Here is a 13318-nt window from a genome sequence, read left to right as displayed (position 1 = left end):
AAATAAAATAAAAAGTGGAAAACATCGGCTGTAGTGTTAGGGTCTAAGCAAGATAAAATGCAAATGTAGCCTAATTCTATTTTATGTCATATGTAGGCCTACATTGACAATCTCAACTCAACAGTCTGGTTGATTTGGTAGCTGTGAGTACAATAAAATGCCACAAGAGTGCGACAGAGTCCACGAAAACAAATTGTGCTGTTAGATGAAATGAAGTTGCAACATTTGTGTCAGTCAGGTGGGTTAGCTCAATTCAAGTGGCTTTACCCCCACACTCATTAGGTGGTTCCTATGAGTAATGAACCAATTAAAATGTATATAATCATCAAATATACCTTGTGAGCAGAAATCTTTAACTGGTGCATTCCTTTATCAAACAAATGCAATATTAAATGGTTCCATTAGCCCATCATATGTAAAGTAAGCTGTATTTAAACACGGACAAAGGTGTCTTAACTTGAAATAACCACTCAGATACTCAATAAAACACATACCTTTTATTATCAAAATTCTGAACATTGCAATGAAGGTATATACAGCATATTATCGACACATTTATGAGTGCACACATTTCATATCAACAGGCCTTTAATAAATAATCTGTAAACACATAACCTCAGTGTAAAGGAAGATACAGCAACTTAAATGCTTTGGCACTTTCAAAACTTCATATTCAGAGTTTCATAAATGGGGTGGTGAAAAAAAGATATAGTCCATGAGAACAGATGGACTAAAGACAGAATAGATGAAATAAGCCATCAACATCTCAGGATGCTGATGCTTATTGTGCTTCACACGCCCTTTGACTTTTAATGTCATTATATGAATGTGTTTAAGTATCCTTGGTATTTTCTGTGTAACCACAAAAGGAAGAAACAAAATAATGATCACCACATTTAATACCACCAAGACAAACTCTGGGTGTGCCCATAACAAAAAAGATAAACAAAAAAATCGTATGCATGGCAAATGAAGAACAACCAAAATCAGAGACAAAACATTTCAGAGATAAAAAAAAATAATTAAGGGTTTGTGTAAAAGGAATAGTACGCTGCCATGCCTTTGGATGAGGGTGCTTCTTTGCTATAGGGGCTACTGTTGGTGGCAGCGGAGGCCAAGTCCTCACACTTGATGTCAGAGTCCTCTGTGCTGGGACCAGTGAGAGATAAACGCCTCCGTTTGCAGGCTGTGGAATAAGAATGAACGTTGTCTAAGGACAGAGCTGATGGCTGTGTCTCTGTCCAGGGGGAGATCAGGCTGTCGTTCACCTCCTCTTCTATCTGTGGTTTAACTTTGTTTGAGTCCTCTGAGAACCCAGTGGTCGGACTGGGCCTGGGAGACCAAGGCAGGCTGGGAGTAATCTTTCTCTGGTATGCTGCTCTGGACCCCCACCCTGCAGACATGGTGGGGAAAGGAGAGTCTGGGTAGTAGCTGAGAGCGTGGGATGTTTGCATGGACAGGGATTTGATACCATAAGGCAGCAGGGAGCTTGAGTATTCCCCCTCATAGGGTGTCAGATCTAGTTTGTTGGTGGTGCTAGTGCCGTTTCCCCCTTGCTGCATGGAGGTGACAAACCACCTCTTCGAAGCTCCGTCTTCTGTCTGAGGTGAGAGGAGGCAGTTAGTCTGTGGCACTGCTCTCTCACTGTTATAGAAGCGATTCTGAGGAAGGTTGTTGACAAATTGGTCCTGAAAGAGGGGCTGCATGGTGTAGCGGGCCCCGGGGACAATCTGGTGGGCACGGGGAGAGTCGGTCGGAGACGGTGTGAGGCGGTCATTCTCTTGAGCTGTGTACATCCTGGAAAATACATGTACGTATGAACTTGAGGTCAAGGAAGAGCTGTGTCAGGGTGAAAAAAAACCATGGTGTAAAAAAATTTCTTGAAAAATGAGTTGGCACACACACATATGAAACAGCAAATCTTAGGTTGGTAAATAACTAATTACAACACAGTTGACTCCATAAAACATATAATCTGATATACATGTGTTATTATATTTATACTCAGTTTATAACTGGTGAGAAATGCATTGCAATAAAGTAAAATACTCACGAATCATAATTATCTCTGAATCCTTTGGCAAAGGGGTTGTGATCAATTTTCAGCTGCGTAATCTAAAACAAAGCAAATAAAGAATAAGCTTCATATTGATATGTTACGATAAAGAAGGAAAAAAATGTAAAGAAACATCATGCAGTTGAATGCCTACTAACCACTTGCATGTCAAACTATACAAATAGCAGGTAGATAATTAACACTAAAAACTGCTACATGCATGTCCATTGAATGAGTTCCAATGAATAGAAATAACAAATGGATCAAAACAAGATGCATTTTCTACTTACAAGGCAGGGATATTATGAGTAGGTTTTATAGTAATAACAGTATTCAGATCCTTTACTTAAGTAAAAGTACTAATACCACACAGCAAAAATACTGTTATAAGTAGAAGTCCTGCATTGAAAATACTACTTAAGTAAAATAATGTAAGTATCATCAGGAAAATGTACTTAAAGTATTAAAAGTAAAAGAACTCAATGCAGAAAAAATCCTCACATTTTAGAAACTGGAAACGATCAAAACAGTTCTGTTAATCAACTACGTGTTTAATGCTAATCATTTCAGCTGGACTTGTAGGCCGTTATATTGTTGGGTAGGCCTAGTTTAATTTATAATAAACGTCCTATTTCATAAACTGCATGTGTTTTGTGTGCAAAAATCTTAATTTGTAAAGTAACTAGTAACTAAAATAAAAAGCTGTCAGATTAATGTAGTGGAGTAAAAGTACTATATTTCTCTCTGAAATGTAGTGGAGTAGAAAGTGGCATGAAAAGAAAAGTCTCAAGTACCTTCAATTTGTACTTAAGTACAGTACTTGAGTAAATGTACTTAGTTGCATTCCAGCACTGCAGTCTATAGTTCAAAAAACACCTGGTGGCACAAGAGAAGCATGGAGGCATTGTTTCATCATGCTTACATCAGTGTTCTGGTAGGCAGTCACAGCTATAAACTGGTTCTCTGGAAAGGTGAAGCTCTGAGTCTTCACGTCACTGCTGATGTCCTCCATCCCGTCCTCCGTCACCTCCACGATGTGCAGCCTGGGCTGGTACTTATGCAGCGATTGCAGGACAATCATCTGCGTAATAACATGGTAAAATCCGTTAAATCATTGGTTAAAAGTAGACTATGCAATAAATGATTTTCTAAAACGTGCAATGTGTGCAAAATGAATTTCCTTCCAATTTTTTTTTCTTTTCCTTTTTTCTAAGTTTTTATTTTTATTTTAAATAAAAAGTTGAAATTACCGAATTGTGCTAGTGATTTACGTAGGCTCAAACTTGCAAATGGTGCGCTTTACCTTTATCTGTTACGCATTATTTATCAGGGTAAATATTTTACTGTAGCCTATATTACAAATAGGCTACATAACGGTATTTCAATGCAACAAAACATATGTTGACATTCGAATAGGCTACACATTATGTAAAGCTTTCAATGAGTGGCGTTAGTTATATTTATTGTTTAGCCTGTATTTATTTATTTATGTATTAGTTTGGCATACCTGCGAGGTATTGTGACCAGTTCCTTTGTTGTTCGTGAGTTTCAGTTTGCTGAAGGAGATTTCTTGTCTCATCCAGTGGGCCCCTGTGTTTGGAGACTCTGGGTGGATGTAGACTTTGTTCCCTGAAATAAAGACATTTTCCAACATCAAACTCAATGCAACGCCAAGTAGGCTATACCATTTAGTAAGCTACTTTAAAAAAAAAAAGGTTTAATATTGCACACCTCTATTTCAAAAGGTATAGGCTATACTCATAAACATAAGACTTAATTGTAACGAATAGGCTAATTGTATTCTGGCAAATAGAAAAAAATTCTTTCCATTTCAGTTATTTCCATAGTTTTTTATTTTCATTTTTAATTTTATTTCTATGGTACCGTAAGAAATGAAATGGTAAAAATGTCAAAAATCGACCTATTTCAGTACCTTGGCTGCTGTTGTCCGCCTTCCCACAGGTGACCCACTTGCCACCTTGAAATCTCCAGTGGTTTGGATCCGCCAGCACCACCTCCACAAACACGCTGTAGTGCGCTGTCAGGCTCAGACCAGCTATGTTAAAACTGAGGAACGGGAACATCCGTCTGCAAACACAAAATCAAATGCATTAAGATAGACGGCATTGGAATAGCTATAGCCTAAACTAGGTTTTATTGGAAGACCATGAAAATCAGATTTTTCTCTGCAAATGAAATGTAGGCCTAATTCACGCGAACTGAGGCGAGTTAAATTATTTCCCATGGACATCGCGATAGGCTAATTGTATCAATTCCTCTTTATCCTCTCCTCCTGCTATCTCACCTGCCCTGCTTGGTGATGATCATCTCGGTCTGGTGCCGGTGAAACTTGAGCCACAGCGGCCGGTTGCAGAGGTATACCTGGGCCCTGACCCCCGGGCCGGCGGTGGGTAGAGTTAAGTTGCTCAGAGCCGACCCTGAACCAGTGTAGGGCGGGTAGATGCAGCCGGGGCTCTGCGCGAGTTGGTAAGCCGGGCTGAAGTGACTGCGGCCGGCGGTGGAGGGGGAAAACCCCGCGGGAGGCAACACGGAGCCCAAGTGGAGAGATGAGGGGTACCTGCCAGCGCTGGACGGGGTGTAAACTGTCCCACTGGGGGTATACGGGATAAAAGAGCAGGGACTCGGTGTTTCTGGGCTTTGTTTAGAAATTGTAGGAGGGATGTAGTAGCGGTCAGCATCCATCCCGTGCTCTGTGTACCTGCTGGCAGCAGTCGGATCGTCCCCACCAACAGCCGGAGACTTGCGCCTGTCATCCGCTGCTTCCTTCGTAGAAGAGAAGGTGCTGCTCTCCCCTTCACCGCCGAGCATGACTGCTTTTCTTGTCTGGTCAAAGAGATAAATTGCTTTCTTTGATCTTTTCTTCTTAGCTTATACCCCTCAGGAATTAGGCCTGTGGTTTTTATGCCAGGTGTCTTCTGAGAAAAAAACTTCTTCTGCCAGCATCCACTGAAGTCTGAATTCTTGAGACAGAAACATAGTATGATTAAGAGCCATAGTCTACATCTGCAGTCATTGGGCTACCTGATTCATCATCACTTGGAAGGCCTAATACGAGTGCCAAGCTTTGCCAAGCTGGTGTATTTAGCTACACGAAAATACAGTGAGATGGGAAAGTGGCCGTCATCATCATATCAAAGCAAAACTCCGTGGGAGTATCAGGGTGTGGCTGAGAACTCTTTCAAAACTCGAAGTTCAGGTTTGGAAAGAATCACAGGTGGTCAAGTCTTGAATAGTTGAAATGCATTGCCATCTTTTAAAAAGCAGTGATTTTACTGCCAATTTAAAAACAATTAATATGTGGTATTTAGGCGTTCTCCTTTTTATAATTAGGCCTATTATTCTCTCTGTTTTAAAAAGCATGATAATTATTCCATAAAATTCAGTGTAGCCTAATAAAAGAAGGCACCACGTCTTATTTAGAATTCAAATTCACAAGGAGAAATATAAACGCGATGTGATTAAAGTCAGTATCTCAGATAGGCTACAACCATGACACATTTGTAGGCTTACTAATACAACTGACCGGATCAAATATGAATGAGGTGAATTTGGAGGCCTAATATTGAAGAGGAATCGCCTCGAGGTATAGAGCCAATTTCTTGTAAATCATATGACAAACTGAAAAATAAAGCACTGATTTTTTTTGGGGGGGGGAGTAGCTTTGTGGTGTAAAACTGAAGTGAAAGCTCGCCCACGATTCTTTGGTAGCATATTTAGAGAGTATGTAATGTAAAACAAATGTTTCAGTAAAAACAAATTGTGCTTTTTTTTGTTTTGCTTTTTATATAATTTATAACGACTAACGAGATAACCCCACGCTTTAAAAAAATGTTTATACGGGTAGCAATGAATTTGTCTTTATAAACATGTCTTTGTGGGGGGAAATCAAAATGTACAAATGTACTCACTTTATAAGATAGACTGAATGCTGTTAATCCTATATTATTATTCAGAGTTAATGAATTTGCATTCATTCAATTCTGGTGCCGATCTGTGTCCCAACGGAATACCCGACGTGAAAAAGGGAAATAGCCAATTATTTTTCCATTTGAAGAAACCTGTGATGTTTCTTAAATCAGACAGTCCGATGTGACAAACGACAACAGACAAATACAAATAGGCTAAATATGTGAATAGACACATTTTGATGATTTCGTGTGGCTTGAATCCAGCTGTAAATAATTCCAAAGGCTAGATTAAATTGTAGTTGTATTTTGAGGAGAGTAATGTTTTCATTTCTCATTTATTACAATGTTTTTGTGTTTGAATTCACCAAATCTTTCCTCCGGTGATGCCATACAAACTTAAACATTCAAATTGATATAGCCCATGTAAAAATATACATCTTAAATATATAAACTTACCAAGCGATTCTCCCTCCTGTTTTCTTTTGAAAGTCAAGTTGAAGACGCAAGATAAATAATTTCAGCTAAATGCAACATCAATTTCGAAAAATAACCTGCGAAGCTGAGCCCATACCAGCACAGGACATCATCATGGGTTTGGGCTAAGGTGAGAGTCAAAAGTAAAGCCAGCCATGTGGCGGAGGACTGATGAGCGTGGAGGCGCACTCCCGCTTTCACCGCTGCTTTCTCCGCGTGATCGTGACGCACAGATAGCAGCCTATTATCAGATTCTCCTCCGATTTCCAGGGGAGGGGCATCACTCCCAGCCAAGGTGTAGCTATAAGAGAGAGGAGGCTCCCTAATCCATCCTCGAATTATTTCCGTCCCATCATCCTCGCTAAGGTATATCACCAGAATAACATTCCCATCAGGGCTTGGAGTGTGTCTGTGGGGGTCCAAAGTACAGAGTTTATGGTGACCTAATATTGTGCTTGATATGACAGGTGCCACTGTCATTCCTAGAACACTCATATCTACAAATAAAAAGCATCCTGTTTTAACACAAAGAGCTAAAGACATGAATGTTCAGAATTCTGAAAGGTGGTGCTGATCTGGAGCTGGCCACAGGAGTATAGTCAAAACTTTTAGCACAAAATTAGCCTTGAAAAATGCATGAAATCAACATGAAAAGTTGCTGCTAATTTCAATTTTAAGGTGAGTCAGAGTTGTAATACTTTACCTGCAATAACATGTTGTAGAAAATGTGTCAGACTGAAATGAGAACTTGGAGAGAAAACGTACCTCACTGACAATACAACTTAAAATATAAAAATAATAAGCACACAATTCTTTAATTTTCCATGTCAATAGGTGCACAGATGGAACCTGTCATGATTGAAACTCAGCTGTATCACTGTCTTTGTGGGTATTAAAGACTAGTACAGATATACAATCAATAGGATGCCCCGTATGAATGCAAATAGGTCTGAAGAGTGACGAGCCCCAACCAGAGGAGCAGTGCACTGCTACTGTGTGATTTCACAAGAGCCAACACTATATGGATAAACATTTATGTTATCACCTGTGACACTGACATAAAGAAACAAAATGCATTTTATTTTAAACATCTGTATGAGTAACAACTCACATACGAACTATTGTATCTATTGACTGTTTTCTGTCGTTCACCACAATAAAAAGATACAATACTGATAATGAATGTTGTCCATATGTTGCCACAATATACATATTTTGTCACAAAAGCACAAAAAATTCACAGATCATTTTGGCTCTTAACGGGACCCATATCAGACAACCTTTATTCTTTCTACTTCTTCATATCAAAGGAAACCAAATTCGGACCTTAAATGATGCTGCATTACTGTGTTAATGGGGCCCCTTTTAACAACTTTAAAGACCAGCTTTTCTCTCAAAACCAGACGATGCTCAGCTGCTGCGTACTTAGAGAGGAGTTTACATGACAATGACAGTGAGATGATTAATGAAGCAGGTCGCCACCTCTGAAACAAACACATTGCACATCAAACAAGACAAATCAACCTTTGGGTAAACTATTAGAACAGCAAACAGTCTAAAGCTAATTGGCCTCTGCTGATTGCATTGATAAACTGATTGAGGTGTCTGATTATTTCAGGAAGTCATGAATATAGAGTAAGAATTCATAGATCTTGGTGTGCACATGCGGTTTCAGTGGTCCTAAATTTACTTTGAACTAGAAGTATTTTTGCCTGTTTCCCTCTTTTGACATACTTTTGTTTGTACTGTTGTTCTTATGAATGTGACAAATGTTTACTCTCAAGTATCAATTTGAATGGGATTGAAATGCAAGCACATTATAAACTCTCTCTCTCTCTCTCTAGCTTTCTTTTTCTTTATTTAACAAACTACCCATTTGACACACAAACACATACAGTCACATGCATTGATGGTAAAACCAGTGAGTCAGAAGTGAGAACATGTGCAGTGTTAAAAGTTTCGATTGCAGTTTCTATATAAGCTTGTGTTTGTCCCGGTAGTGCAGGGGTTCACACACTCACTGACACATTACGCATGTAAACATTTCCTGCATTCACCCTCCTTGAGAAATATCTTAGTGTCCCCCCCTCCACATAAAAATGTGTTTTGCGACTTCACTTGGATGATTGAGCTTCACTGTGCAGAATGATGTGTGCAGTTTGACACTAGAAGGCTGTTATTACATGCATCTGCTGAAGGGGGAAATTTACTCTGTGCTCACCTTAAATCTGAATTTAACACTTGAAACTTAGTGCACATACACACTGTTCAGACCTGGCATTAACATGCCTCTTAGGTGATCTAATCACAAGTGGACAGCTCTAAGAACGTCAGTTCACACCAGGCATTAGAATACCTCTCCACATGCATCTTGAGTGACCACTTGTGATTGCTTCTCACTTCCCCGAAGAAATCCCAACAATACAGACTGGGTCTTTTCCTTGCGGTGTTTCAGGCAAACCAAATCTTAGATGTTTGACACACTTGTAATATATCTCTGTGGGCTTTTCAAAGACTTGAGAACGCTGTGCTTCCGCTTACGCAGAGGACTTCAGCTGAGTAGGCGGCCCTTCAATGTGGCCCAGGACACATTCACATACACACATAAAAGAATGTAGCCAGACCACCTCCAAATGTTGTCTGAGCGATCGGATCTCAATGCGTCTTGGGTGCACTTACACTTATATTTAGATCCCCCAAGACGCATGTTAATGCCAGGTGTGAACAGGGCCTGAGGAGAGTGGATATTTCAGTCAAGCAGGAGACTTCTTATGTATAGTAGTTTACCTTTGGAAATAAACAATATTTGCATATTCATACTTTCTGAATTTTTGTCGATGAGGAAGACAGAGTAGATTTAATTGAAGATTTTTAACAGGTTAATAAAAACATAGGCTATAAGACACAAATTACTATGTAGTGCCTTAAAACATATCTTAAGGGGATCTTTAAAATAGACCTTTCAGCATTTTCATGCAATTTTCCAGTTGCTTATTTACTATCGCTCTCTGTGATGATGAAAACATACAATTTCTAGCTTATATCAGTTTATCTCATTACCAAAAAATAACTACTATACATCACATAATGCTGTTTGCTTATCATGTGTGGGCAGCCTGTCTGTATAATGGCCTCACCCCTCTCTCTGTCACGCTCGATGAGCAGCTTCCCCTAGCTGTGCCTGCTTTTTGACACGTCTAAAGGGCTGTGTCTGACATCTTGCCATCCTGATGGCCACTCCTCCCGCAGTGCTCATGCCAGGCAGGAGGAAAAGCTGGTGACCTGGCCATCATCGTCCTGCCCTAGGCCACTGCCGCCCTGCTGGCAGCAGAAGGTCTGTTGGTCTGAAGCCACGGCAGGAACTCTGCCCGCCACAGCTTGTGATGTCACGACAGACATGTTCGCCGATCAGAGTTCTGATTGGCTTTGAGGGTTTGCCTTTCTCATTTCCTGGGAAATGCCCTCTCAACAACTTACAGACATACAAAACCTAATTAATTGAATGTGATCTCAGCTTTCTGCCCTCCTAGTTGATCAGCTGCCTTCGCAGATCATGCAGGAAACCACAAATATGTTCTCCCCTTCTGTGATGTAATTTGCATATGAAGAGGATTCTTTAGATTTTGTAGAAGAAAAAACTTGCATCCCAATATAAACATTTGCAGCCTAATTAACATTTTTGACTTAATTTTGTTAATTAATTACCAGTGCATAAAGAACAAGTTAACTTAAAGAATAAGTTTTTTTGAGTGTAATGGTGTACTATGAAATATACAATTGTATATGAAGCAAAGTAATGTACATATCACTGCAACTCTTTGATAAATAACTGATATAACAAATACCACTGGGATACTTATTCCACAATCAAATAGTCACCAATGAGAGCTTTTATAGCAGGGCTTTAAATGGCAGAAGGTGAAGGCCTCTAGGGACCCACTTCCTTGTCTCCCCCCGCTACGCTTACATTAATGGTTTGGTCCTACATCCTGTAAAGAGTAGCAGCAGGAGCGGACCATCACATTTGGTGCTCAGCGTGGGGGCGGTTGGTGAGCTGTCATGTTCCAGCTATCCCATGGAGATACACTTCTGCCTCTCTGCGAAGATTTGTGTTTTGTCATTTGCATTTGCTAATGAGATCCTGTTGCATGACTTTATACTGGAAGGCTATCTCCCTGAATATCTCTTTACAAATACAGGAGGCGTATAAATCCTATTTATTTAACCTTTATCAAGCAATTAGTCCCATTGAGATTAAGGATGTCTTTATCAGGAGAGATATGGCAGAGAGAGAGAGCAGCATTATGGTAACAACAGTAAACTTGTAGGTATTTGTAAGTGTTCTTCACATTCTTTTAGTTTTGGATTCTCAAATCTGATGTAACACCACATTGGCATTCTAAGGTATCACCTACATGGTGAATACTACTAGCGGAGCAACAGTTGTAACAACTTCACAGTGATACTGTAAAAGCTCTTATGCTGGCATTCAACGAAGGCAATGGACGGGTTTATGCTATCATGGGGTCCCAACCTAGACCACTCTTTCAAATTTGTTCAAACCAGAAGTACAACACTGCTTATTTCTATTTTTATTTATTTTTTGCTACAAGAGAGCATACCATTTCCCTGATGATCAAGTGTCTGAGCCCACCCCTGCCAGTTCACCCTGATCACAACTTCACACAAGAGACTCATCTCCCTAGAAGCTTTCCTCAGCCAAGACCCATGACTCCCAAAATCACTTATCTAAAGGAAAGTTACAAAAGTCTCGGGCCAGTAGCAATTAGGGCCCGTTTAGAGCACTTCCTCGTTATCACCCAATCTGTACTGTAAAAAGTTCCTGCCCACCAATCTGCCAGTGTCAGCAGCCTACACTCCCCTCAAACCCGCCCCCAAAACAGTCACAATTCGATCTCAGGTCACAGTAATGAGCTATTGCCTTGACAAAACCGAGACAGAGATTCCGCAACAGCCCTGCAGTGAAAGTTTGCCGTTATGCTGGCTTTGTTTACACAGAACCAAGCAAAGACAGCATAATGCCGCCCCAGTGTGTCATTTTACATAGCATGTCAGCATTCCGTGAGCAAAGAGGCATGACGTGTAACACAACAGCATCGGCTTCTAGTGTGTGTGAGCAAACCTGACCGGACCCACAAACCACCAACTTTATGCGTTCTAGTAGTTTTGTCACTTTTTGACTTGTCTGTGGCTCGACTTGAGCATCGTAGTGCATGTAGTCCTACCATGCCGACTGTCCCTTTCAGACAAATATCAGTTACGGCTCCGTGACTACCTCAGTTGTCGGCTTAAAGGCGCAACAACTCTGTCCCCCAATTCCATCTTCGTAACTTTCACACAGATGGCGAGGCGGCTTAAAGGCACAAGTGTCCCGTCTTGATCAGGCTGAGTGAAAGGGGCTAGTGATACGTAGTGGTACAAACACACCCTTAAAAAGCTTTTAACACATTTTGAGGTTGAGTTTCAAAACAAGATGGTGATTGGGAATTCCAATTACTTCTATTGCACCATCTGCTTCATTTGCAAGAGGCTGCCAAGTGGTTAAATTTACCAACTTTCAACCAACAACTCAAAGTGCTCAAATCCTCCCTGCTGAAGAGCTGCTGAGCTGCTGAGCAAGCCATCACATATTTATGGTATATGCTAGACCGGATCCACTAGACGTGTCAACGTCACAGGATGTGCCTCGTGGCCCGCCTTATTCTGCCTCTGATTGGCTTACCCTGGTATTCTTACCCTAACCCTAACCAACCCCACTCCCTATGCCTAAACCTAAATATGTCTACCATTCTAGCAGATCCGATTTAGGATCTACCCATATTTACCACCGAAAAGCTGTTTTTTCTCTAGCTGACCTCTGACCTCCCTGTGAAAGAAATCCCTACATCACATTAAAACAATAATGTAGGCCTATATACTAGGCCAACTGTTCCCCCTCTCCCATCCTTGTCGTAATCTTTATAAAGACATATATAAAGATGATATTTAATATGTGATTCTGTTCTCTCATTACACTTGGCTCTGACTATGCTTTTTCTCACACAGAGCATAGAGATTTCTCAGATCTATATATTATTGACCCAGCAGCCACATAGCATCAATAGAATAGCCCAGCAAATAGTAAAAGAACAAATACATTCTCTGTGTTGTTTAAAAGAGTGTCCCTCTCTCCAGTGGGCTGGAAAGAACATTTTATGCATTATGTCCTCTCTTTGAGCCGATAGGCAGGACCCTGAGCATGTTTTTCTCATATGGGGAATCTGCTGACTGTGGTATCACATTATGATTAACAATTTAACTATGATCCCCTTCTTTCCCATTATTATTCCACAGATGACTGAGAGTAAGAGCGAAATGCCAGCGCCGGCACGCAGGCTTCATTAGATTCATTGATTGATTTATTGTTTTCCATGGTTATAATCACTTCCCCCAAGGTAATTTGTAAGCTCTTTATGGTTCAGAGGTATAAGCCTGATAGTTAATTAATCGGCTTTGTTAAGAAATTTGTAAGTAAAAAATGCCTGTCTGAATTGGTAACCCCTGCAAAAGCAACAGTCCCTGTGGCTAAGAACCTCTTGTTTACCACTACAAAAGATCAAAACTAAGCAGGGTAACAGACATAATTATGTCTGGATGGTTTCTAGATATTTTGAACCTTTATTCATCTTTACTCTGTTAATTTTCTTCTTGTCAAATGCAAATTTAGGATTTTGTCATGTTTCAGAAAACACAGTGTCTGGGCAAAAACTATAAATTCGGCATTTAAAGTTCTCATTTAATTAAAAAAAATGCAGCCAGTGCTCACCAAACAGCAAAGAAGACACTTTAATACCAAATC

The 13318-nt window shown here is 40.2% G+C and overlaps 1 protein-coding gene across 2 annotated transcripts; it reads right to left on the bottom strand.

The window, feature by feature from the left end:
* Window positions 1-482: 482 nt before the first annotated feature.
* On the bottom strand, window positions 483-6672 carry eomesb (eomesodermin homolog b). 2 transcript variants are annotated; one of them, XM_078253446.1, is made up of 7 exons: window positions 6442-6672; window positions 4362-5037; window positions 3990-4144; window positions 3564-3685; window positions 2979-3137; window positions 2054-2115; window positions 483-1839 (listed from the first exon to the last, which is right to left on the bottom strand). In XM_078253446.1, the coding sequence occupies exons 2-7, from the start codon at window positions 4883-4885 to the stop codon at window positions 1023-1025; spliced, it is 1839 nt and encodes a 612-aa protein (XP_078109572.1). In that variant the 5' UTR covers window positions 4886-5037; window positions 6442-6672; the 3' UTR covers window positions 483-1022. The 2 variants fall into 2 exon arrangements, with proteins under 2 accessions (XP_078109572.1, XP_078109573.1); XM_078253447.1 differs by having other exon boundaries at window positions 483-1797.
* Between the last annotated feature and the right edge of the window lie 6646 nt (window positions 6673-13318).

The sequence above is a fragment of the Sander vitreus genome, chromosome 6 (genome assembly GCF_031162955.1).
Source record: "Sander vitreus isolate 19-12246 chromosome 6, sanVit1, whole genome shotgun sequence".
Taxonomy (NCBI): domain Eukaryota; kingdom Metazoa; phylum Chordata; class Actinopteri; order Perciformes; family Percidae; genus Sander; species Sander vitreus.
The sequence above is the reverse complement of the archived record's forward strand: the minus strand, read 5'-3'. Positions and strand labels throughout refer to the sequence as shown.